Genomic DNA, 27,720 nt, shown 5'->3' with positions numbered 1-27,720 from the left:
TTAAATCTTTTGTAGAAATAAACTATTTCAGGACTAAAACTGAGGATTAATTCCAAAGGCCATTAACATTTTCCTTATACCACACCATTTCTAAATAGAAAAGAGGTGTAAAATACACACAGATGTTTATCAGTGAGCCTTGGGGGTTTTCACATTAGTCACTTCAAGCCAGATTTCAAGGTGTTCCTAACCAGGAGTACTGTATCAAAATTTTTTTCTATGTAAGGCACTGAATAGCAGAAACAAATGTTAATCCAGTTATCTGTTTGAAATATAGTCTATGGCTACATTTCTAAAATTATTTACTGTATGTTTTATGGATTATATGTTATACTTAATAACTCAGCCTTATATATTCTAGTTTGCCTTTAGTCAAAATTTGCCTGTAACAGGATGGATTCTGTGATCTCTGAATTCTCTCCAATCAGCCAAAACCTCTCCAACTTTCCATCTTAGTACTCACTTCTGTTAACAAATAATCCCACAATTCTTATCCTCCACAAACTCCCACAAAAAAATTAAGAGTTGAGACAATTTTAACTATCACCATTCTACAATTTGTACCACCAGTACAATTAAATGTAAGGCAGGACACAGCAATTAATAGAGTAAATTTCTCAGTGGAAGACAACCAGGATGAGAAAAAAAAAAACAGAAAAATATATGTAGGAAACATTTACTAAAAGACTATGATTGTAAGTAGCAAGAGTATAAGCAGTGCATGGCAAGATGATTAAGTGACAGGGACAGTGAATGCAAAGGGAATAGGAAGAGAGAATGTGTGGGTATACAGAAATTAGTGAGTGGTAAGTTATGTTCTTTACATAAAATAAAGTACCATTTGATAAAATATTACTTACACTTTAAATTCATTTTGATGGCAAAAAGATGATACTGTTTCACTCTATAAAACCATAAAACCTGATAAAAACACATATGCATACACACAACTAGCTGTATACTGTAAGACCACAAGTAAGTTCTTCTAAAGAGGTTGCTAAAAAAAATGCACTCTTGTTATAAAATATATCTGTGGCAGGTAAGATGAAGTAAGGCTAGTTATTGTTGAATACCTCCTACAGCTACTCAATGAGACACTGTAAACTGTCTGTTTTAAATTTGTAACCATAGTCTGCATTTAGCATTTCATTTTCAAATTCTGCAAAAAAATAAAGATGTTTGGCCATAAGATACTAACATGTAGCTGAAAAAGTTTTAAACTGTTTTCATGAAATGTGAACATTTAACCTCAGGTAAAGTACTGAAAAAAATTCCACTTTTCATTAACTGGGGGTAAAAAAGGACGCTGAGAAAATCCATTCTAATAGTGGCGTGGTATCAGAGATTCTGGCAATAAAATAATTTACATAGTATACCCCAAATAACATTCCTTAGATTTAAATATTCATGGTGTTATTAGAGCACTCAGTAAATAAAGCAATCACAAATTCTATGTTAATCACATTAGATTTAAAATATTCTCAATTTTTATTTCTGTAGAATATATCTTAAATAGTGCTCTACCTGTGCTTTGACTATTAACAGGTTTTGTTTTGTGTTTATGCTTTGAGTGGCAAACTGATAAACTGATAGAGGCAAATGTAAATAAATAAATTCGATCTTAATATACTGCATATGAAAGTCTAAAAATAAAATTAGTCTGTAACAGTTTAGTAGAAAAGAAAAAATAAGACACAAAACAGGTTAATTTGTCTACATGGAATGTATGTTTCTAAAACTTCCTATTCTATTTTGTGGGTATATCCTGAGCATTTAAGAAAGCAGCAACTATAAAGTATACTTGTCAAAGGGCCCCTGATTCACATGCCAGGATTCACGGCAGAATTTATATACAAATTTATAAATTCTCTGCATTAAATTCTTTCCTGATCTTGGTTGGCCCATAGCTGTAGTTTAAGAGAGAATAAGCTTGCTTTAGGAATATTTTTAAGTAACCCAGAGCTGTGAGATCTCAAAGAGTGATACAGAAATAGATTCCTAGTCAACTCACAGACTTGTCAAGACCTCTGACAGTTTTTGAGGACTAGAACAGGTCTATATAACTCACTCTTTGCTTACACCTATCACCATTTAACCCTCAAATACCAAGTAATTTGTATGTGTTGTGTATATAAACTTCAAAATTAACACAATGGGGAAGTGTAGTAGCAGTCAACTCATTATCACTTTATACACTGAATTTAGTGATTTTGTTAATTCTAAAATAAAGCACACTTTTTTTAAAAAAGATTACAAATTGTCAGATAGTAGTCATCTAAAAGCAAATAATAAAGGATAAAAAACAAAGCAATGATTTCCACCCTCCCTCAACTTTATTTAAAGGATAAAAAACAAAGCAATGATTTCCACCCTCCCTCAACTTTATGAAATTTGAAAAGAAATGGAAAAGAAAAAGATAAACTGCAAAATGTCTTCTTTATTAAAGCTAACAAATAAAAAGAAATGAGATTGACAGTCATTGACAAACAGTACATCTTTCAGCATGTTCTTTCTCCTCAGGCTATATAATGATAGAAGCAAAGTAGAAGAATTAGGTTTGTGCATTTTCCCAGAGACAAAATTCAAATGAGTGGAAGAAATTGGGAAAGTATCCCACCTAATTGATAAGGAAGACCAAATACCTTTGTGCTTGTCCCGTTTATGCTTTAGCTGAGCTGGATGGGATCTGAGTCTGGCTAGAGCCTGTTCTCGATGGTTCATAAAAATAGGACCAGCAAATACAAGGGGGCCTGAGGAGAAACATTTTGTATGTGCATAGAAAAGCTCACAAAATGAAAACACTACAATGAACAAAAATAATTCAAACTAAAAAGCATGGAAATTTATTCTTTACTGTTTTAGACATTTTATTTTTCTCTCAATTCCCCCACTTTAATCCCCCACCCCCATTTCACACATAAGTTTTAAAATCTAAAATATAGTTGATAAAGTAAAATTTTTTATACTTTTATTTTAAAAATTGTAAAATTCTATACAAAATTATCAAATAGTTACTAAGAGTCTCAAGTACATAATTGGAAAAGTTCAATTAAAATAAATCAAATGATCTTACAAATATTTTTAATATCATATATAGTCAAGCTTAGGTAAATGAAATATTCATAGAAAACAAATATCTTTCCTATTAAAATAACAAAGCCAACTAATTTTTAAATTAATGATTAAATTTTAACAAGGTCTTCAAGATTTAAAATCCACATCTGTCTTGCTACAAAACCAAGATAGATGTTACTGACTTAACTACATTCTGGTATACAGATAGGTAAACAAGATAGCAAAAAACAAAACCAAAAATCACTATGATCTGATACATAAATATAACAAACATGTGGACACCCATTCATGTACATGCATATTTATAAAATCTACTTTATGAATACAGGATTATAGAAGCTGTATTTAACTTTCTAAAAAATATAAATCTAACTTCATACGTGATTTCTTTAACAATATATACAAAATCAGAAACAAGGATAAGCTGAGCTTCATATTGATGCTGAAGAGGAGAATTTAACCCAGGTAACATTTTTGGAACATTAACGATTCTCTGATAAAATCATTTCTTTCTGAAGATCTTCTATTTACATAGACATACATACAAATATAAATGCACATTCATATAGATTACAGTTCTTTCCACTTACATCCATGAAAAAAATCAATAGCACAATTAATTTCAATAAAAATTATAATCTGCTTTTCCCTATTATGGTTTAGCTTAAAAAGAAGGGAAAATTTTAAATTATATCTTAAAATTTCAGTTCTTTTCTTATAGAACTATACCTTCCTTGAGTTTGAGCAACATCAAAAATGCCTGCAAATTTCAAAACACTCTAAATTTGACATTAAGAGAAGTTACAGTATTTGAAAGGGGAATTGACAGTATATAAGCAGTGAATGTTTTTAAGTAAAGTCAGTTTTTTCTTGATTTTCTAAACCTCTTCAGGTATAATTAATTTTTCTAACAATGGAACAAAATAAAACTACTGCCCTATAATAAAATTTGACAAATTCAAATTCAATACCAAAGTACTTTCTTTAAATATTAAAAAATGGGTAGGAAAAATATTTTTTAATTATGTCCTGAGATAGATAAAATACAAGCAGCACCAATTCTATAAAAATTCAGGAATAATATATTCTATGATTACTATAGATAGAAATATACTAATTTAAAGTTAACAGAAAAATCAAATATTATTTCCTAGTAATGTAGTAGCAGTTTTCAATCTAAGATTATAAATATGAACAAAATGTCTTATTTCTTCAACATGCATTTTTCAATTAATTCACTAAAGCAAATAATATAAATCACTCTAAAAAGCATGAGACACTTTCCAACTACCTGAAACAACTGTAAATATAAAAATAACAATAATACTAAGTTACATTACCCTTTTCTGATTTCTATGGTCTGCTTGGGATTTTATTTCTTCTCACAAAAATAGTATACCCATAATATTCATAGGTACTTCTCAGTAAATTCAATCTTGTTAAGAGTCTTTTGATATAAAAATTTAGAAGCCCCACAGGCAATCAATCATGCCTAGAAAGTATACCATTTGAGCTCAATTTAAATTACCACTTATAATACCAGCCTATCAGGTTCTAAAATACTTGACTGACTCATGGACTAAAATAATTTTTCCTATAAACATAGTTCAGTCATTCACTTACTTGCTATTTTTTATCTTTAATGTAACAGACACCAGGTATCATGGATATTATGACAAAAACAAAGATCTCATTAGAATTTAGTCCATTAGGGAAGACAAAAACTAAGAACTGCAATGTTATATATAATAAATGTTATAAACGAAATCTGTATACGTCCTGAAGGATGAAAAGTGATCCATCAACTTGAGTGAAAAAATGAGAAAAAGTCTGCCAAGAGAGAAGGAAGGAAGAGAGAGCATTTCAGGCAAAAGAAACAGGATTTCTAAAAGCATGCAGAGATTAAAAAAATATTGTATGGCCATTAAAAACACACACAGCTGAAACAGATGGAGTATAAGGTTATGAAGCAGAAAGTGGTGTGAAATGAGTTTAGAAATACATATGAAAAACAAGTTAAAAAACTTTTTCTACCATGAAACTTTATTTTAGAAGTGATGAGACATCCATGAAATGTTTTTAATTACTCACAAAAACATATTAAGTATCGACCAATTTCAGGCACCACACTAGGTTCTGGAAACTCTTGGAAAAACAAGACATCATCTCTGCTTTAAGAAGCTCACAGTCTAATGGGGGGAGGAGGGCGGAGTTTATGCACAACTCAAGAAATTAATGACTGTATGCTACGACACAATTAAGCACACTGAAAGGGCAGCCAGCAAACCTTACAGGTGGGAATGCAGGGAGTTTCAGGGTATAAGAAGAGATACCACATAAGCTAAGACTTAATAAAAGAGGTAGTAGAACTACAAAGGTTCAAAGATATGGGGGAAAAAATGGGCACAGGGAACGGGAAAAGAGTCAGAGAGATTAGGCTGTAGAGAAATCCTTTTAAAAAATTTTAGGGATGCCTGGGTGGCTCAGCGGTTAAGCGTCTGCCTTCAGCTCAGGGCGTGAACCCAGAGTCCCAGGATCGAGGTCCACATCAGGCTTCCTGCATGGAGCCTGCTTCTTCCTCTGCCTATGTCTCTGCCTCTCTGTGTGTGCGTTTCTCGTGAATAAATAAATAAAATCTCTAAAAAAACACTTTTTTAGATTTATTTCTTTGAGAGAGAGAGAGCACACAAGCACGTGAGCAGGGGGGAGGGGCAGAGGAAGGACAGGAAGAGAGAATCTCAAGCAGACTCCCCACTGAGTGCTAGCCTGATGCAGTGCTCAATCCCACAATCCTGAGATCATGATCTGAGCCCAAATCACGGGTCAGATGCTTAACTGACTGAGCCACCCTAGCGCCCCAAGAAATTTTTATGCAAGTTTTTTATGCAGAAAATGCTTTTGTGCTACTTAAATTAGCACTGTTTATGTTTTACAAAAATTAAGAATACATATGATGCTAGAAGAAAACACCACTCTCATACATTAGTCTTGAGAAGATAAACTCCTGTAACATTTCAAAAACAATCTGAAGCAACTGTTAAAATTTAAAACATAAATACTCTCTGGCCCAGGTATTCTATTTCTGGGAAGGTCTACTATATAAACAAAGCTCCAATACACATGGCTATAAGTTTAAGAATATTTATTGTAGAAAAACTCACAAAAACCTGAAAAGAACCTAAATGTCCATCAAGAGAATAATGGTTGAATAAACTGCAGTACAGTCATATTACAAAATGTTATGTAGCTCTTAAATAGAATGAAGTAGATCCATATTTATTTAGTGTGTACTCATGATGTAAAATGAGAAAAAGATGCTGCAAAGAACTATATATAATACAATCCCACTTTTGTAAATAAACATTTGCCTATACTTTTACACATGTGTAGATATTAGCACAGTAGACCTATGTGTTGATACGTTATAATGGAGTATGATATGCAAGTATATCCATTAGACTAAACCTCATTTGCTTGGTAGAAAAGAATGGGAAGGTAAGGTAAGGAACAAAAAATATAATCAAGATATAGAAATGTATATACTATCACATTAACCAAATATGTAAAACAAAATTGTCAGTGACATAACTACCAATGTATAAAACATGATTAGAAAATAAAGAGAAAATAATAAAAGAAATTAAAGGATAGGTTTGTGAAAAACCTCTGACTTAAATTCCTGTATTACTTTAAAATAGGATTGCTATAAAGCCCCCAAATTTTCTAATATTAAGGGAAAAAAAAAACAGGAACCAATATATATCATTGTATGAAATAAGACAGCTCAACAAAAAATACACATAAAAATAATTAGAAGAAAGTACACCAAAATTCTACCAGTGGTTATCTTTGGATGAATAATTATACTGATTCTTTTTTCTGACTTATTCCTATGTTTTCTAAATGTTTTATATATTTTAATTAGAAAAGGACTTCCATGTTATATTGAAAGCTAATACTGGAAAACATAATAGTTTTAGAAGCTTAAAAATCAATAGCAACCCCAACTCAATTAGTTTGAAATTAGAGACTATAATAGATTTGTTTTTACATTCTAACTTGTAACTGTAAGAAACTGATTTTTTCCCCTATTGAAATGGAATGTCTTATTCTATAGAAGCTGTGGGGTTCTTTGTTAAAAATTAAGTTTTGTGATCAGCATCCCAATGTGAGAAAAGCAATCAAGTCAAAGCCAGGGATGAAAAGAATCAAACTGAAAGAGAACAGAAATGTACTAAATAAATAGCCCACTACTACCAGCATCATCATTAACATTATCATATTCTTCATTATCAAATACATAAATTAGGGCTTAGTCTATGTCAGGCATTTTCATGCATATCATTTAATCCTCATTAACATCCCTACTCAGGTATGCACAGTTGTAATCCTCATTATTTATTTTTTATTTTTATTTTTATTTTTTTAATCCTCATTATTTAAAAGTAAGGAAAGGGATGTTCAGAATGGTTAAATTCCATGGTCATACATCCCCAGTAAAAGTGAAGAGGCCAGGATCTGAACCAAAGCCTAATTTCAGAACCTATGCTCTGAACTGCCATGCCATAGAGCTTTGCTAACCACAGAAACTGTTATCCAAGTGAAACTACTGAGAGTGAGATTGCCTAAACAGTCAGCATAAAATGAGACTTCCCAGGGAAGCCAGAACATAAGCTCACCTCCTATATAACTCCCAATAATGAAAGTTTGACGACACTTAGGGGAAAAGAAAGAAGGAAATGTAGCCTTAAACATTATTTGAACTTGGTTTTCCTTACAAGAGGGCAATGAGAAGGAATATAAAGATCACTGATATAATCACTCGATAGTTCTTCTGATGAGTTAAGAGAGTTCCACTTAAAAATTCCACTGAACAAGCACTTCACCTATAAAGTTAATAGTTAATATAAGACTCAAAGAATTTAAATATTAATCAATCCTGTATGACCTATAAAGCTAAAATTTATCACAATTGTCACTGAAATAAAATATGTAAACGAGTAATATATTGGTACCTGAGAATATACACTTAAGAAAAACATCTAAAAATTCATATTAAAAATGTAAGACTAAATTCCAAATTAATAAAAATGAAGTAATAACATTGCTCTTTCAGGTTTCAATAGCACATTCCATTATATAAGACTGTGTCATAAACAGCAGCAGCTAAATTTTACCAGTAGGCCTGAGGCTGAGCAAAGCTTTAATACAAGAACTAGGTGCTAAAATTCTGATCAACTTTGAAAGAACACAAACTTGATAAATAGTAGGAGGAGACAGGTTAATCAAGTAAAATAATTTAATATAATCTAATCCTAAAGTTCTGCAATTTCAACACAGGTAAAAGCCCATTACTAATGAATATAATTACTAACTTACACTAAACTGTTAGTATCTAAAAAGTACCAAGAAGAGACTAAGGAAAAAAAATACAAGTATGTGATGCAGTTAGAATACTAAAAATTTATTTTATTTTGTTTTGTCTTCCATGTTAACAAGACAAAACAAGACAAACAATTCTCTCTAGCTCTTTAGCAGAATGCAGAAATTCGGACTCAGGCCAGGTATTCTGATATAGAAGGTCCATGGAACCGACTGAACATCACTACCCTGGAACAGCAGTTCTCACACTTTAGCACCAACAGAATTACCTTTGGCTTGTTCAAACATAGTTTGCTGGGCTCTGCTCCCTGAATGTTTCATACAGTGGGTCTGAGGTGGGTGGGACCTGAGAATAGGATACTGTAACAAGTGCTCAGCAATGCTGGTCCCTTTGAGACCACTTTGAGAACCACTGTCCTAACATAATGAAAAGCACTGTACTTGAAAGGCATTCCTCCATCCAATTAAAATAAAAATATTTTTGAGACACCTGGGTGGCTCAGCAGTTGGGTGCATCTGCCTTTGGCTCAGGGCGTGATCCTGGAGTACTGGGATCGAGTCCCACATGGGGTTCCCTGAATGGAGCCTGCTTCTCCCTCTGCCTATGTCTCTGCCTCTTTCTGTTTCTCTCATGAATAAATTTAAAGATCTTTAAAAAAATAAATAAATAGGGCAGCCCGAGTGGCTCAGCAGTTTAGTGCCACCTTCAGCCTATGGCGTGATCCTGGAGACCCGGGATTGAGTCCCACATCAGGCTCCTGCATGGAGCCTGCTTCTCCCTCAGCCTGTCTCTCTCTCTCTCTCTCTCTCTGTCACATGAATAATAAAATCTTTAAAAATAAATAAATAAAATAAAAATATTTTTTAAAAAGCAAAGGTAAAGTATAAATGCCTTAGAACTAGTCTCTATTTTTTTAGGAAAAAATGACTGAAGTTTTAAAACATAACTCTTATTTTGTTTATAAAATAATACACACACTGGAGATTATTTAGAAAACAAATTGTAAAGAACAAAAATCACCTATAAAGTCACTTTTAAGAAAAAAAATCACTACTAACATTTTTGTATTTACCTTTCTAGTTATTTCCTATGCAAGTATAGAGATATCTCTGTATATATTTTATTTTGTTTCCTTATAAAAATTTATTTTCTTAAAAAATTTGTTTTCTTATAAAATTGCTGGTAATGGAGTGCTGGAAAAGAATATAAAGATAGTATCATAAGAGTATCATATCACCATACTGTTTCTTGATTATTTAATATGGTGTAAGAATTTCCTAAAGTCACTGAATAAGAATCTGCAGTCTTTTTAAAAATGGATACACAGTTAAAATTCTTTAAAATTCTTATTTAAAAGAATTTTTACAAAATAAAATGTACAAATATGCTTTCTTTTGCATTGTACTATATTAAATGAAACACATGCATATTGTAATATATCTCACTGCATAATTCCATTGTAACCATGGCAACTGTGCAAAGCAAAGACATGGTTCTAATATGCACAAATTTCAATACCATGTAAGGTAACGAATGCCATAAATAAGGTCCATAATGAAGATCCTAACCCATTAGTACATATTGTGTTTTAACAAATGAAAAAGGATGGTATGTGTAAGAAAGAGCTCAGCCAAAAAATAAAGATAAGACAAAATTTTTGTGCACCAATACCCTGAAGAAGCCTTTCTATATACTGAGGACAATGGATGAAATGGACTTATCAGAAAATATATACCAACTGCTTACAACATAAGTCTGTGTTTATAAAATCAGATACCGTAAAATAATTTCTGTAAACATTTAAATAATGGAGTTTTTTAAACCTTTGAAAGGTTAATGTTTTTAAGGTCTATGACACATTTTAAAATAAATGGCAAAAGAATATTTTGCAATCACAAAACTTGCTGAACTAATGAATAATCAATGTTCTTTTACTTCTGATATACAGAAATATACTACAACTAGAGAAGAAAAGCTTTTTTACAGAGGGATAAAAAAAACTAACACAACACACAGAGGAAGTAATTACATGTCATCATAAGGATTTGCTATACTTTGGTTGAAACATTAGAAATTGCTGTTTTGGGGGGGTCAATTTATTTGATTCAACCCAATACTTCCCCAAAAAAAGATAAAACAGGTAGTAAAATGATGCACTGATCAATTACCCTTAAACAAATCATATTATTAACAAACGAAATTGTCAATTACTTTATATTATAAAGGCTTAAAACTTAAATTTTACCCTATTTTCTACAAAACATTTAATATGCAATTTCCCCCATATTTAATGTAAATATCTACATGCTCATTAAAATATCACTTTTAAAGGTAATGATTTTATGTACATACAGCCAAACTAACAGCAACCATTCCTGTATCAATTAATCAGGTTGTTTTATCAGATCCTAAAAAGAACAATCTTCAAGTTCCAAGCATGTTTCACAACTTAAGTTTAATGAAAATAGAATTTACCATGCCTGCTATATATTTTGTGATTTATTCTATTTGTTAAAAAAAAAGTGCCTAGAAAAAATTTATAATGGTAGTTAAATGTATAATAGATTTTATTTCATGTATCAAATTTCATGTCATTTCTAATAAGCATTTAAAGTACACAGTATCAGTAAATATTTCCAATCAAGATTTTGCCTAACAAAGGAATAAAATCACAAATTTCTGTAACCATCTGTCTTAATCCTACAAAGAAAAGATTCTATTGGGCAAGAACAACTTTAATAATACTTATATTTATCTTTGCTACTGAATATATATTAAACTATTTACTAAAACCACAGTAAAATGGTATTAAACTATTTACTATAACCACAGTAAAATGTATTTTCAGGCTGAGAAATGGTCATAAACAACAAGGAAAAAACAAACAATATACCTATCTTTGCAATTAAAACCTGACCAAAGCTCTCCAACTTACCCTTCTTGTACATAACCAGAATAAGCTTTTTCAGAAAAAAAAAAAAAAAAAAAAAAAAAAGAAGAAGACATATAAAAACATAATTATGCACTGGGTTGGAAGAAGAATGCTGGGATCAAGTTCAAATGATAATCATCACAGATGACTAAGAAAACAGAAATTAAAATATTATATTAAACTACTCTGTTGTTTATTGGTTAAATAACAACCATAAGTCCAAAATCTAGGTGAAAGACCAATTCTTGGAATTCATATACATTTTTTAAAAAGTTGCCATTGTTAATAGCTTTTGATGGTTGGCAGATGGCAAAATTCCTAATATGCTTGACTTACTCTATAAATACCCTACTGTATTAAATCTATGTTATTATCACAACTGTAAATACCCTGAATATTTTCACATGTTACTATAATGTCATTAATTTTAGCTGCAATGTCTTACCAAGTCAGCCTATTCTGTAAACTTTTAGTGGTCTCAGTATAGGGTAAGAATATGGATTTTCATATACTTTTTCTCTGCAGCTACATCTTACCTCTTCCGTCCTCTAATCTGTGTCTCCTGATTACACGCTGTCGTTTTTCTTCTTGTCGTAACTGAAGGTGTTCTTCAATGTTAACCCCAGGTACTGGGACAGCTAGATGATTGACCAAAAAAAACCCACAAAGAAACACAAAAAAGACATATAAAGATAGATACAATAATAGATATGAGAGAACTATATGAAATTTAAAATTCAAGAAAGTCAAAGATAACACTGATGAAAACACAAATTATTTTTAGTTGAAGAATCTCAGCAAATGAGAAAACGAGCCTTATCCCTTAATTAGTGACATACTGTCAGTTACCATATAAGCAGTATGGCATAGTCAACTATTAATTTTTTAACACACATACTAATATAAATTACTGAACTGAAGGCAAGATGTATAGTCCAACCCATCACATTACCTAGCAGAAGATCTAAAGGTATCATTTCCTTCACTGCATCAAGAATTCCTCTTTGTCTTGCCTCCTGACCATCCAACTCTCTTGCACAAGCCTTGCAACACCCACACACGGCACAGCCAGATTCTCCGGAACCACAGCCACAGATTCTTTAAAAAAAAAAAAAAAAAAAAAAATTTAACTGAAATTCTTCTACTCTTTCCTTAAAAAACTCTTTTTGATAATCTTTTCAGCATTTCTGAAATTAAGTTATATAAGTCAGCAATGAAATCTCTCCTTCAGATCAGGATGTGCCAATTTTAAAGACCTGAATAGGTATGAATAGATGGAATATTAAAAATAAGAGTTTATTAAATTCCTCATAGGTATAATTGGTATATTCCCACAGAAAATACAAATGGATTCTGCCATCCTCAAAACCACTATTAACAAATATTTTAAAAGTCATCACAATTAGTAAAGCACCAGCAGATTACTATTAAATGGTCTAGATGGGTTAGTCAGTTACCAAATACTGTTCTCCACCAGCTAACTTTAAGGAAGGTGTGCACAGCCATCATTAAGTGAGCTCAGCTTGCCAGCTTCATAAGATATATCTCCTTTTCTCTCCCTCCTTTATATGTCATCATCTCTCATTCTCTTCTTCCACTATGTCTGATTAACCGGTCCTTTTTCTCTTCTTTGCTCTTTCTTATCAGTTGTGAACTAAGTTTATGACATTTGATTACAACATAAAGAAGACAAGAACACTCCCAGAAGTTGCCTACAGGGTCAGTGAACAACAAACTTCTTAGTCACCTATTTCATAGATTTAGAAGTCGCAGCTTTAATGTTATTTGTTGGATCAGAACTGAAAACCTTTACACAGTTTCACTGTGCCTGGTTATCCAGTCTTGTGGTGATACAAGAGAAAAGGATCTACCTCGCAGCAGTTTTGAAAGACATAGCTAGGTGCCCTGTGAAACTCCTGGGCTTAAAATGGAAGCAACTGTTGACAATTTAGAGCATTACTGACTACAAGAGTAAAAATTGATAAACTAATATGCCCTACTGCATTGTCCAAATGCAGTGCTTCAGAGATAATGTGGCACTCTAAATTTATTTTAAGATACACAGCCACAATTCTGTAATAATTGAAGTCATTTTTTAATACTGCATTGTGTCCTGGCATATAGTCTTCTGTTAATTTTATTCATTTATTTATTTTTGCCTCATTACTAAAGAAATCATTGTATTTGGTTAGTATACTGTCCATTTAAGTCTATAGGTTTAGGTTATAAATAATTATTGGAAACTGATAGTAGATCTCTGGGGAAAAAAAACATAAAGAAAAATAATTAATGTTAGGAAGGATCAGAGAATTCAGAAATTCATTTGTGATATTTACCAACTGCTTAAGTTTAGAGAAAACTTATTGTTAAAAAATCATACTATTTTGATAGCCTAAAAGAAACAGCCTGTTAATAATTTATTTTCATATGTTAGGCTAAGTATAAAATTCTCCCCAACATTCTGAGGAAAATCTGTATTCTGATTCTGCCAAATTCACATATAAACTTTAAAATAATTATAATGGAGCTCTATTATGGGGGAGGGGGGAGTCCACAAGAATAACAAAGGATAAATATAAACTAGTATAATGCAGCTTTAGAAGTGATAGTTCCTAGAACACCTAAAATTGTGAACATAAATTTAAAAGAAAATCATGTCCTTAATCAAGTATATTATGACATTTGATAATTCCATCGGGAAAAGATTCATGTTCAACAAAAATGGATATTTGGCATTAGTCTTAAGAAAAGAATACAAATTAAGGCATAGCCCTAAGCCTTGAAGAAACTTATGACTTGTTTTTAAATAATGCTTTAAATAAATCAAATGAAAGAAAAGCAACTTAAATAAAAATGACACTAAACTAGAAACTATTATAACAGGAAACAATTACTAGAATTACATATATATGCCAATATGCCCTCAAGAAACAACAAAGTAGAATATACACTCTGGAACAATCTTGAAAAGAAATGTGTTGTTCATACTTTCTACCAATATTTTATTTCTTCAGTATTAATCATTTTCTTACCCTCCAGGGACTCTGTCTGGACGCCCACTACTGACACAACTGGCTCCATAACCTGTACAGTCTCCACAGACAGTACACACCATGCACTGTTCCAGCTTCCACTTATGCATGCCTGGAGGGCACATCATAGACTTCTCATCTTTTTCATCTAGTTCTTCTTCCAGGTCTTCATCCATTGCTGTTGCCATATTTTCAACTCCAAAACCTATTTGACAGATCAATTTATAACTTTTATGTAAGATTACTCCTGTGTCTAAAAAACTGACAAAATTATATAACATATATTAATCCAAGCGAATATACAAAGGAATGTATAAAATTTAATTTAGGAACCACAAATAAGTTTTCTCTCTTGTTACTTTCTGCCAATCACTTTTAACTTTTGCTGATTTTAGTCCCTCATTTCCATCCTCACTGCCAACACTGTCATTCTACACACCACCGCAACCATGTTCTAAGCCATTAGTCCCTCTGCTCTAGAACATCCTCCTACTACTAGCAATCAGCAAAAATTTATAAAAAAAAAATAATGAAAAACTTGTCACCAAAATTCAGAAATTACATACATACAAATGAAACAATAAATGTAAAAGATAAGCCATAGGTAGTCAAAGATATGTGGAACACATACAACATAACAAAAATTGCTACAAATCAATAAAATGAGAAAAATAAGTTTGAAGAAATGATCTAACATATTACTAATAATCAGGGAATGCAAATTAAAAGAAAAATGAGGGACCTAGCTATTCTGAACTCCTAGTTACATGCCCCAAAGGAAATCATAGAAATATTCACCAACATTCACTAAAAATGTTCACAGCAACTCTATTTATAATAACCCAAACTAAAAACCAACCAAATGTCCATAATACTTAAAAAGGTTCCAAAACTGTGGGATATTCATACAACTGATTACCACACAACGAGTGTGAATAATCTATAAATATTAGTAACAATATAAATGAATCTCATAAAACAAGACATGAAAGAGTTCACGTGACTCTTTTCATATAAAGTACAAAAACATGCAAAATTAATTTATAGTGTTAACTTTAGAGGTAGGTAGTAACTGGAGAGGAACATACAGAGGGCTTCCTGGGGTGCTGGTAATATACTATTTCTTGATCAAGGTGCCGATAGGAATGTGTTCAGCTTCTGAATATTCACCAAGATCTACATTTATGCTATCTGTATTTGGCCATAAGTATGTTTTACTTTAATAAGGCAATAAAAAATTACAATGAACTACAATGTCATAGCCATCAAACTGATAAAAATAAGAGTATTGATACTACCTCTTGGAGTGATATGGAAAATCAAAGACTATAAACTGATACAACCTCCTCTAAGAAAAAACTAGCAAAGCTGAAATCTACAACATCAGAAATTATATTAGAGAAAGTCTCACACATGTCTGCCAGGAAATATGGATAAAGGAGGTTTTCAAATTATTGATAATAGTGAAAGTGAAAAATTAGAAATAAACTCATCTATCAGCAGGAGAATGGATAAACAATGGTATATTAGTATGATTTATTACATAGCAGTTAACATGAATCCTTTAGATTTATATTGACATATTTCAAGCACAATGGTGAGATGAAAAAAAAAACCCTATTTTGCAGAAAGATATAGATTAGCACTTCTGAAGTATCTTATTTTTATTATAAAATGTGAGTATGTAACATATTTTACATGTAAAATATATAGGAACCAGTAAAAATACAGAAACATGACTAAGAATCAAAGTTGTGATTGTGATTGGCGAGAGAGAGGGAGTATAAATAATAAGCCTTGGAAGGAGAATAGAGGACACTGGAATCTTATCTATAATTTTTTTACTGAAAAATAAGGCATGTGATAAACAATTTTTTCCATATTATAATCTTATTTTCTGTACTTTCCTTGTTTTTTTAAAACAACTTTATTTTTTTCTTTTTTATTAAAACAACTTTAAAATAAAAAATGCCTTTCTGTTCTTTATATAATCTATATTCATTATATGTCTTACACTACTAGTCTGCTTTCTAATTCATTACTTACTAGGAGAGTAGGTGTGTTTTTTTTATTAAGTAAAACATCTTTTAACAATTGTTTTGGTTATTACAAAATTTACAGTAATAATCTAGAACATAGATGTAAATGTATGACAAATTTTCATAAAAGTTTTTAGAATAATAAGGAAACTATTTTGTTTAGTTCAAAACTTTTATGAAACATGAGTATATATTTATATTATATATAGAAAATTAAACTGCTTCTCTCCTTTTTTTCTAGTAGGTATTACCCAAAACTATGGTTCACTACTTTAACTCCAAATTTTTCCATTTTTGGAGTAATTCATTTCTTTCCTTTCTTTTGTTCTTTGTTTTTTAAAAACAATGTGCTCTAACAGACCTGCTCTTTTAAAAACTAAAGTATTTGGGGGTAGAGAGAGAGAGGAAGAAGGAGAGAAAAATCTCAAGCAGACTCCACATTGAGCATGGAGTCCAATGTAGGGCTTGATTTTAGGACCCTGAGGCCATGACCTGAACCAAAATTAAGAGTCGATGCTTAACTGACCAAGCCAGCCAGGCAACCCAAAACTTCTCTGTATTTTTTTTTTTAAGATTTTACTTATTTATTCATGAGAGACACTGAGAGAGAGGCAGAGACACAGGCAGAGGGAGAAGCAGGCTCCATGCAGAGAGCCCGACGTGGGACTTGATCCCGGGACTCCGAGATCACACCCTGGGCCGAAGGCAGGCACTAGCCCGCTGAGCCACCCAGGGATCCCAACTTTTCTGTATTTTAAACACAGTTCAACACTTAATAATACCTATTCCCTATTCTTTAGCCCACACAGAAAACCAGCAGTTGAAAGGAAGGGTATAGGATAACACTAATAGCAGCAGAAATAAAAACTGAGAGCAAGAATGAAGTAGACATAAACTATTACCAAAACCCAAACCAAAAATCACAAACATGACAAAGGATAAACCCCTCTTTCTGTCAACAGCCTAAGTGTAGGGCAAAGCATATGGTAAGTAAGGTGCATCTATAATTTAGCTCTTGGTAAAGGGTCAAGTATTCTCAACAACCATTTTTAGTTGTTGGGGAACTGATTAAATTATAGGTAGCTTGTGCTATTAAACAAGATATATCTCCCAGATAGGCTGCTGCCAAAAATGGTTAAAACTGAAAATGTGTGGTGTAAAAGGAATTAATAATGAAGAATTTCAAAAATGCACTTTTCCAGAATAATTTTGTCATTCAAAATGCTAAATCAAAAAGGTGAAAAAAAAAAAAAAAAAAGGTGTTATTAGATTTTATGTAAAATTTTTAAAAGTTGGGGTGCCTAGCTGGCTATGTAGGGAATCTGCATCTGTAGATTGTATGTGAATCTGCATCTTGAGGTGATGAGTTTGAGCCCCTTGTTGGGTATAGAGATTACTTAAATAAACTTTAAAATAAAGAAAAGAAAGAAAAATACTCAAGTTCACTTGCTTAAAAATTAAAAGTCTGAAGTATATTCAATTGTGTCAGTGATATAATGTCAAATAAATAAATTCATTGGTTTTAAGTATGAAATTAAAGAGCCACTTGTTTTGAAAAGAGTAAGATTCATCACCAATATTGTTCTAAAAAACTAATGAAAAGATGGCACAAAATTTAATATCCACATGTCCAACACCTACCTTTCCCCCCTTGGTTCATGGCACCAGTGTCTCGTCCACACTGTCCTTTATTATTTACACCAAATGTCCAAACTTCTCCATTCTTCATTAAAACACAAGTATGAGCTTTGCCCATAGCTACCTGAGTTACAAAATGGCCTTTCAAGTCTGTTACCAAACCTATAGGAAAGATACAAATTTGGTAAGAAACAACAACAACAAACCTTTCTGAGTCTAGTAAATCATCAGGATTGTAAAAGGACCACCTCAATGCAGAACTTTTTATTTCTGGGATAAAATAACCCACCTAAATGAGAAATAAGTGGCCAAAAGACTGGCAGGGTATCAGCAAATTATTTTTGTAAGTTTGTAATGAACTCTAAAATCTTAAAACATTATCATCCAGACTTGAGACAAATTTTTACTGTGGCCATTAGCTAAAGCTTGCTTCTCCTGAATGTTTGTTCTAAATGTCAATACTCTCAACAATTCTCAGAAGGGTCACTAACTCTCAAACTTTCCTAGTCCAAGCACAAAGGAGCCTATACATCATGTACTTTACTTGCTTTGACTTGCCTTAAAAAGAACTGAAGGAGAGCACTTAATGTAATGAGCAGTGGGTATTCTGAAGATTGATCAATGACTGAACTCTACCTCTGAAACTAATAATACACTATATGTTAATGAAAATATAAAAATAAGAAGGATTGAAAAACACTAAAATACTTGCCAGAGTATACTGAAATCACATTGTTTCTGCAGAAACTGTGAGATGTTCTAAAGCAGCATTTTTCAATCCTTTTTAACCTACAGTGCTTTCTTCCATAATCCAATAGCTAACTAGTTTAACCACTTAAGACACATACTACTTTCCTTATATTTGCCATATTCAAGTCCCACTCATATAATCTTAATATTTTGCATCAATTTTATATTGACCAAAGCATTAATCTTATCAAGTAGTAACAGTAAAAATAAAAAATTGTTGAATATTTCCAATAAATACTAAAATAAAGACTTTCTTAAAAAACTAAAGTATTTGTTTTATTTAAATTACAAATAACAGGGGCAGCCCCGGTGGCCCAGCGATTTAGAACCTGCCTTCGGCCCAGGGCATGATCCTGGAGACCCAGGATCGAGTCCCACATCGGGCTCCCTGCATGGAGCCTGCTTCTCCCTCTGCCTGTGTCACTGCTTCTTTCTCTATGTCTCTCATGAATAAATAAATAATCTTTAAAAAAAATAAATTACAAATAACATAATTCTTGTTTCATACTTTGGGAAAACTATTCTACATTATTTTCTCAGATTATTACTTTCCTAAGGTGACCTTCTCTTCCATCCTATATTACTTTGGTCTTTTTAGCTCAAAAACTCCCATTTTTAGTATTTAGCATATTTGAAAAAGGTATGTATATTTAGCAATATTTTTTTAAGTTTCTTTAAGATTTTATTTATTATTAATGAGAGACACAGAGAGAGAGAGAGTGGCAGAGACACAAGCAGAGGGAGAAGCAGGCTCCATGCAGGGAGCCCGATGTGGGACTTGATCCCCGGGCTCCAGCATCACACCCTGGGCCGAAGGCAGGCGCTAAACCGCTAAGCCACCCAAGGATCCCCGCAATATTATTTATTATTATTAATTGTACTAATTGGCATATCTTAAACCCTTTCAGGGCCCAGGCTCTCAGTTAAGCATTTCAAAGGCATTATCTCCTATAATCTTACAACCATATGAAGCAGATACTGTCACGAGCTCCCTTTTGAAGATGGGGGGAAAAAAAAGAAATGAAAGTAATCTCTGAATAAAGAATTTGAGCCAGTTATTAGCCAACTAAAAAGTGGCAGTGGCAGGATCTGGGTCTATATCCATAACTATTAAACCACACTTCTCTAATTTTTAAGCTGTTTAAATGCCCAATTGTCTCTCAGATCCTCAAAAAGAGAGGGACCATGTCTGCCTGTTCACCAACTTGTAATACACTGTCAGTTCTCAATAAATATATACTGAATAAAATATGCACAAGTTTTCTTCAACACTAGCCACTGGGATCTTAGCAAGCAACAGCTATACTGAATGTTATTTTTAAACTAAACATGAGCCCATTCCCCAATTTTTTTTTAAAGATTTTTATTTATTTATTCAGGAGAGACACAGAGAGAGAGAGGCAGAGACACAGACAGAGGGTGAAGCAGGCTCCATGCAGGAAGCCTGACGTGGGACACGATCCTGGGACTCCAAGATCACGCCCTGAGCTGAAGGCAGATGCTCAACCGCTGAGCCACTCAGGCATCTACCCATTCCCAAATTTTGATTGACTCTGACAGTTGAGGCCAACTGAGGATCTAAATATTACCACATTAAGCCAACTCACATACCACCTGAGTACAGTTCAACTTAATAATTAATTGCTAGGGCAGCCCGGGTGGCTCAGTGGTTTAGCGCTGCCTTCAGCCTAGGGCCTGATCCTGGGGACCCAGAATCGAGTCCCACATCGGGCTCCCTGCATGGAGTCTGCTTCTCCCTCTTCCCACCCCGCCCCGCCCTCTTTCTCTCTCTGTGTCTCTCATGAATAAATATTTTAAAAATAATAATAATAATTGCTAGAAATGTTCAACATACGTCATTTCCCCAGCAATGAGACAATTACTTAAACTTCCAATCAGAAATTTCGTTTGTTTTCCTTTTCACAAAAAAATTCGCAGGCTTTATATATTTACCAAATATAAAGTCCTACCAAGTGGGCTGTCACAATGATACTCATTTCTTAAGTGCTAGAAAGAAAATCTAGTAACCAAAAATAACCAGTTTGAGATTAGACCTTATAAATATAAAATCTTTTTTTTTTTTTGGCTAGTCCTATCCTCCATATCCACTCATTAGACTTTTGGTTTATTAGTCACTCAGTTGCTTAATGAGTAATTCTTTTTTAGTATTTTTTTTTTAAAGATTTCATTCATTCATTCATGAGACACACACACAGGCAGAGATAGGGAAAGGAAGAAACAGGCTCCCAATGGTGAGCCCGTTGTGGGACTTAATCCCAGGACTCTGGGATCAAGATCTGAGCCAAAGGCAGACGCTCAACCCCTGAGCCACCCAGGTGCCCCAACAAGTAATTCTTAAGACCCTACCATATATAAGACACTGTGCTGGGAACTGGGGATACAATAGTAAATAAGAGTGAGAGAGAGAGTGTGTCCTTCCCTATCTAGTGGGGGAGATAAATAATTCATCAATTATAAGTCAGTTATGCTATGAAAACCATTTCCCCAGGGTACTACCAACAACATGTCACATGAGCATCTGAATGAGTCTAGGGAAAGCCTTCCAGACAAAGTAATACTTAAGGTAGAACTGCACTAGCCAAGCTCTGTGATTAGCTTTGCGTGAAACTATGACACTGTTCCTAGCAGTAAGACAGGAAGGAATCACAAAATGTTGTTATTTGGAAAAAAAATGTGAAAGATACAGAGAAAGCATGCTACAACTATTAATTTTCTAGACATATCTTTCCAATATATGTCTAGTATTGGACTTTCTTTGCATAAAAGTGAAATGTGTTTAAGTTGAACTTACTTGAGCTGTCAGAGTAAATGGCATCTTTCCCAAACATGTATAGTTCTCCATCTTTAGAAATAACAGAACTACTTCCATTGTTGCAGGCTGTATACACCACAATCTTTCCTTCCATCTTAATTATCTTTTTAGGTTTATAGGGTTTTGATTGCCGTCTGCTCTTAGCTTAAAAAGAAAAACAAACAAAACAAATAAAAATAAGGCATCTATGTATAAATAAAAGTAAAGGCTTGTATAAAAAGCCCAAGGAAAAAATATATGCATTTATGATATACATTATTTATTTTCACAAAGGCCTGGGCCTTCCAACATGTCAACTAAAATAAGTCACCTGCAAGCTTTATCTGGTTAATTAATACTTAGGCTATCACTATCAGATTCTTTTCTTTGTTACACACTGAAATTTCCAATAAGAAATACCAATTTTCTACCAAACTTCTCACTTCTGGAGAGCCCAACCTCTAGATCAGCTATTTACATTATTAACACCATTCCATTATTATATATATAATTTTCTTTCAAACGCTACCTCACATGTATTCTTATTCTAGAAAGTGAAATTAGTTCCTCATTCATTCAACACATATTTAAGCAGGTCCACCCAGTCAATGAAATCGTGTAAGGAAAGGAACATATATGGAGAAAGAGTAAATAAATTTAAATGTGGATAATGATTCAAGTAGCCTTTGCTCTTAAAAACTAAATCCCTGAAATGAGCAAAAGATGGGAAATATCAATGTTCTGTTCCTTCAGTCAATCCCAGTTCCTGATGCCTTTCAGAGTAAAACCATATTGCTGTGCTGGGCACAATTCTAGAATTTAAAAATACCATTATATTTTTTCCATTTAATATGATCCACATACATGTATACAGTAAATACACTATCTGGTGCTGAAAGAAAGAACAATATCCACCAAATGCTGGAAGGAAAAACTGGCTGTGCTGAAGTTTCTCAGATATGGCAATAGACTTTATGGGGATTTTTTTCTAGGTAACTTTTATTTACACAGACTTCTACATTAGATGTTGACTACAAACCTAATCCTCCTAATATTCTACTCCATGGTTCTAAAATGTATAAAGTATGTGAGAAATTACAAAAACAGAAAAATGACACTGAGAAAAACTGGACAAAACTATAGGAAAGATCAGAGACAAAATTGTTTATGTTATCACTGCTTAAGAATGATTTCATTACAGACAAATAATAAGAAGAATAGTGACACATAACTAACACTATTACACAGGTTATATTCAGGCTTACTTCATTTTGAAATATATATTCCTTATAAAATTTTGAGTTACCTAAAATAACATATCATAATAAGTTTTTTAAAATAACACCACTAAACAAAACAGATGAATAGCAGTATATCCATAAAGCATCACAAATTTTTATTCATGAAGATGAACTCTAGAAAGAAATCAGCACTTACAGTTTTTTAATGTATAATAGAACACCATTAACTGGATATGCCTCAATTTAAAATCCTGTATTAATCTGGCAAGGTTAGTGCTTTATTTTATTTATTTATTCATTCATTCATTCATGAGAGGCACAGACAGAGAGGCAGAGACACAGGCAGAGGAAGCAGAAGCAGGCTCCATGCAAAGAACCTGATGCAGGACCCAATCCCACAAATCCAAGATCAGGCCCTGAATCAAAGGCCCTGATGCTCAACCGCTGAGCCACTTAGGCATTCCACCAGATTAGTGCTACTGAAATTGATATACCTCATGTTAGTAAATTCTACAATATTTTTATTCAATGTCCAGTTGATTAGTCAACTTACTTGACTCTCCATCTTCTCCTTTACTAGCAGATCCTGTAAAGAATATGCTTCCATCTTCTGCAACTAAAAGGGCATGAGAGCCATCGTGTCCAACTGAAAAGTGTACAATCTTTGGAGACTTTGTAATTGGTAGCTCAACCCATTTTCCTGCTGAAGGACCACCTTGCTTGATTCCAAGACTCTGGTACTTGCCAGTATAATATATCTTGTGTGTGTATATATATATGTGTGTACATATATATATATATATGTATATAAAAAAAGAGAGAGAGAGAGAGAATTATAGTTCCTTTTAGAATAGTGTACCAGGTTTCACATGAGAGGAAAAAAAAAAAACTTCATATCTTACTGAAAAACAAAAATAACAAAAAACCAAACTGTTTTTATACTATTCAACTTCTGTGAGATCTGCAGGAGAAAAATATACATATTTTTCCTAAAGATCCAGTTCTTAATAGCTTTTTCATATCTATGCAGGATATCTATAATCTTGCATTATAAGTCTCCTGAATAGATATGAATAAATATGCTTCACAAATATAATCTCACAATAGTAGAAACATGATAAAATTCTCAACTTTTTTCCCTATGTAAAAAACACTACATACAAATATACCATAACTGTCTAATAATTTTAATTTTCAAAATTCTCTTAATTACCTTATTTTATACTCATATCCAAGATAAAAAAGAGGCTTCTATTTCTATAGATTGACCTCTACAATCTGTGACTTAATTATAATTACTCCTACTGCAATAAATATGTGCTCATCAATGAACTCAAAATGTGAGTTCATTCTAACTCAAAAAATTGCTAGGTGCTCCATAAGTAAAATGAGCATTTATAAAAATGCTAACATTTCATAAAGTTTTACAGTCATATGTCACAATTTTCTTTTGTACTATTTCAATATAAAATTTCACCATATTAAAAAATAATTTAAAATCAAAATTTTAAAATACTATGTTTCAAGACATGAACCATGTAAACTAATCAACTGATTATACCAATTGAGTATCTTGTAAAGAACAATATGTTTATTTTTAATCCCAAAAAGTAATTTACCTTTCCACTTGATGTTTTCATTAGTGCAAACTCTCGTCCTGCACCAAGAACTGCTGACTCCTCATCAAATCCTGTACCTGATAAAGAAAACTAATAAATACTACTATATCGTTAATATGAGTAATATAAATCATAATTTTGCACTATTTTTAGTAATTAAAAAGTCAATTAAACCTTTCAAAAATAAGGGTAACAATACTTGTTAAATCACTATTTTGCACATCTGAAACTAATATAGCATTGTGTGTCAACTATACTTCAATTAAAAGAAAAAACAAAAAATAATAATAAAAATAAAAGAAAATACAAGATGACAAAATGTCATACACTGGACTTTTTAAAACAAATTAACAACAACAGATACACTACCTTCAAAGAAAAATAAAATTACCAGAAATTTTTTAATTTGTTTCAAACTAGCACCAAATTAATTTTTTAAACATAAAAAAATGTTTAAACGATGTTAGCAATATTCCTTGAATGAATGAATGAATGAATTTTTATTCATTGAGCATTATTAGGTATCAGGCATTACAGAGTACCATGAACTTTATCCTATTGGATACTCACAACCATACTGCCTGGTTTACAAATGAAGAAATATGAAGCTTGGTGAAGTTAGTCCAGACACAGATTCATTTAAGCTTGAACAACATCATGCAGATATTAGAATTAAGGTATATCAAATTCTTTATTCCATGTTTTTCTACAGAAGAACATCTCATGTAGCTACTCCATCAATTTGAATACATATTTGTGCACATAAAGACCCTGATGCACATTTTCAAATTGTGAAACTATGAGTAAATAATTATATATGACATATTTTATGACTAATTATACAAACTCCTAATTAGTTTATGGGTATTTAAATTTAAAAAAAAAAACTGTAATTTCAACTCCATACTTTTCTATGAAGAATTACAAAAACACTAAATAATTAAATAAAATATGCAAAGTAAATCACTCATGCGAAGTTTATTCAATTTAATGAGATAATAGTCAAAAAAGGTGGATTCATGCAAAGAATCCCACAAGTAAAAATGGCCCCATTAAACCTGGAAGAGCATGACAACCCAAAATTGAGAGCCTTGTGGGAACTAAAGATCCCTTTGTGTCTGTTTTTAAAGATTTTATTTATATTCATGAGAGACACACACAGAGAGACAGAGACAATACAGAGGGAGAAGCAGGCTCCCTATAGAGAGCCTGATGTGGGACTCGATCCCAGAACCCTGGGATCACAACCTGAGCCAAAGGCAGATGCTCAACCACTGAGCCACCCAAGTGCCCAGAACTAAGAATCCTAAGTACTACTATGACACTGTAAGAGCACAGTAGTAGACCGAGAAATACTGTGTCTCTATTTCTGTATCCAAATGAAAGATTATTAATCAGTTTGTTAGGCCAATTACCATTTTCACAATCTATGAGATCATTCTATGGCTATGTTGAAAATCTGTTCAAATAACGATCAAAGGTTTCAATGAGAGAACTATGTTTATTAATGTAGTAATATTTACAATATAAGTTTTGAAAATTTTAAGTAACTGAATAAAGATAAAACATAAAAATCTATAATTCTTAGTAAATTAAGTTTCTTTTCATTTGCTCTATTCAAAATGAAAATAGAAAATTAATAGTTACTTCCTTAAAATGGTGTTCATATAACACACTGTTTAAAGGCTATATTTTCTAGTCACTTTTAGATATTAATTCGTAAGTAGCTTTGTGGTAACAGCAAAGTAACTGCCAAAATATTACTGCTCAAAACAAAAAATATACTGCTCAAAAGACAATTAGTTTTCAAAAGAATAAAAAATATGAAAATTTAAATATGGGAGAAAGGCTTATTTGGCTATCTTACTTATAATATGCAAGTCCTTTTCCAGATCAAATAGTGAGATACCACAGGCATGTAGACATTTTCTGGCCAGTTTAAGTTGTAATTCTTGTTGTAGCACAGGTTCAGTACTTGTGGCAAATATTCTGACAACAAAGCCATCCTGAAAGAAATAAAACATTCAGAGTAATATTTTGTATTAACTTGTTTTTCAAGGCTCTCTATTGTCTAATTAAGGTCAAATAATTCATGAAAAAGGGGATCTCGTTTATACTAGCTATTCATGATTCAAAGTACTTACATCTCTTGAAGCAGCTATCTGATTAATATATTCTCCATCAGTGAATAAAATATTTTGACCTTCAGTGTGGCAATCTGTACAAAAAAAGGAAAAACTAATTATATTACAATATAACCAAACAGCTCATAAAATGACTTTATTCCTCTGTTGAAGTCAGAATGAGAGTTCTCCACGCAATAAGGATAAACTTAAACTCAAAGGGATACTGTGCTTTTTAATAAAGAATTACAAATTAGCAGGAACTAAATAATTCAACTACTATTACTTATTACATCTGTGCTTACATTTATAAATCTTCCATAATCAAGGACCTGAAAGCCCACCTAATTTCAAAATGAATTAGTATTGGATGTAGTTTGATAATAAACATGCACCATGGTAAACAAACTATGTTGGTTATAATCATTTCAATACAATCACATGCGATGTAGGCAACACTCTACTCTCAGACATACATCACAGTCATTAGTGTCACAGAAAAATACATATAGACCTAAAAGCTTCTGCATTTGAGGTCTATGGTATCCAACTACAGATATCCCTTGCTTTATTAAACAGAATAGGTTGTACAGTTTTCACTTTGAAGTTTGTTATTCCCAGCATTTTTAGCATTTGATATGCTATACGTTTTTGTGGGTTTGTGTTTTTTTTTGTTTTTAGTAAACTCAATGCCCAACATGGGGCTTGAATTCATGACCCCATTACCAACAGTCACATGCTCTACTGGCTGAGCCCGCCAGGTGCCCCATAGCATGCTATACATTTTTAAATGTTCATACGCTTTGTAGAACAAACACATCTAAGCTTATGTATTTCCTTTGTCTGTAAGTGTTCACATATTTTGGCTGGAATAATGTGTTTTGTCAATACTATATGGATCTCTGTGGAACAGTGCATATATACTTTGATCAAAATAATGCACAAGTGCCACTATAACAAGGGATACCAGTATTACAGAAGGACCACTGGGACATGTGTTAGTGATTGCTATTAAATAACATGAAACTACAAGCAAAATCAATATCTAAGTATAAACTATATCTTTTCGGAAAAAC

At 32.4% G+C, this 27,720-nt stretch overlaps 1 protein-coding gene across 14 annotated transcripts in view; it reads right to left on the bottom strand.

The window, feature by feature from the left end:
- The window catches only part of MYCBP2 (MYC binding protein 2), a 259,127-nt gene that overhangs the window by 172,146 nt on the left and 59,261 nt on the right, over window positions 1–27,720 (bottom strand). For 13 of the 14 annotated variants that reach the window (XM_072782680.1, XM_072782681.1, XM_072782690.1 and 10 more), the window contains exons 9-18: window positions 26,666–26,739; window positions 26,389–26,527; window positions 24,522–24,598; window positions 23,456–23,660; window positions 21,662–21,826; window positions 18,103–18,261; window positions 14,423–14,627; window positions 12,343–12,488; window positions 11,927–12,028; window positions 2,643–2,750 (exon numbers count right to left, since the gene is read on the bottom strand). In XM_072782680.1, the coding sequence (XP_072638781.1) occupies window positions 2,643–2,750; window positions 11,927–12,028; window positions 12,343–12,488; window positions 14,423–14,627; window positions 18,103–18,261; window positions 21,662–21,826; window positions 23,456–23,660; window positions 24,522–24,598; window positions 26,389–26,527; window positions 26,666–26,739 (1,380 nt within the window). The remainder of the gene's footprint in view (window positions 1–2,642; window positions 2,751–11,926; window positions 12,029–12,342; window positions 12,489–14,422; window positions 14,628–18,102; window positions 18,262–21,661; window positions 21,827–23,455; window positions 23,661–24,521; window positions 24,599–26,388; window positions 26,528–26,665; window positions 26,740–27,720) is intronic. The other variant, XM_072782686.1, reaches the window with a different exon arrangement.

Source organism: Canis lupus, chromosome 17, assembly GCF_048164855.1.
Source record: "Canis lupus baileyi chromosome 17, mCanLup2.hap1, whole genome shotgun sequence".
Lineage (NCBI taxonomy): Eukaryota > Metazoa > Chordata > Mammalia > Carnivora > Canidae > Canis > Canis lupus.
This window is presented reverse-complemented; position numbering and strand designations above follow the sequence as displayed.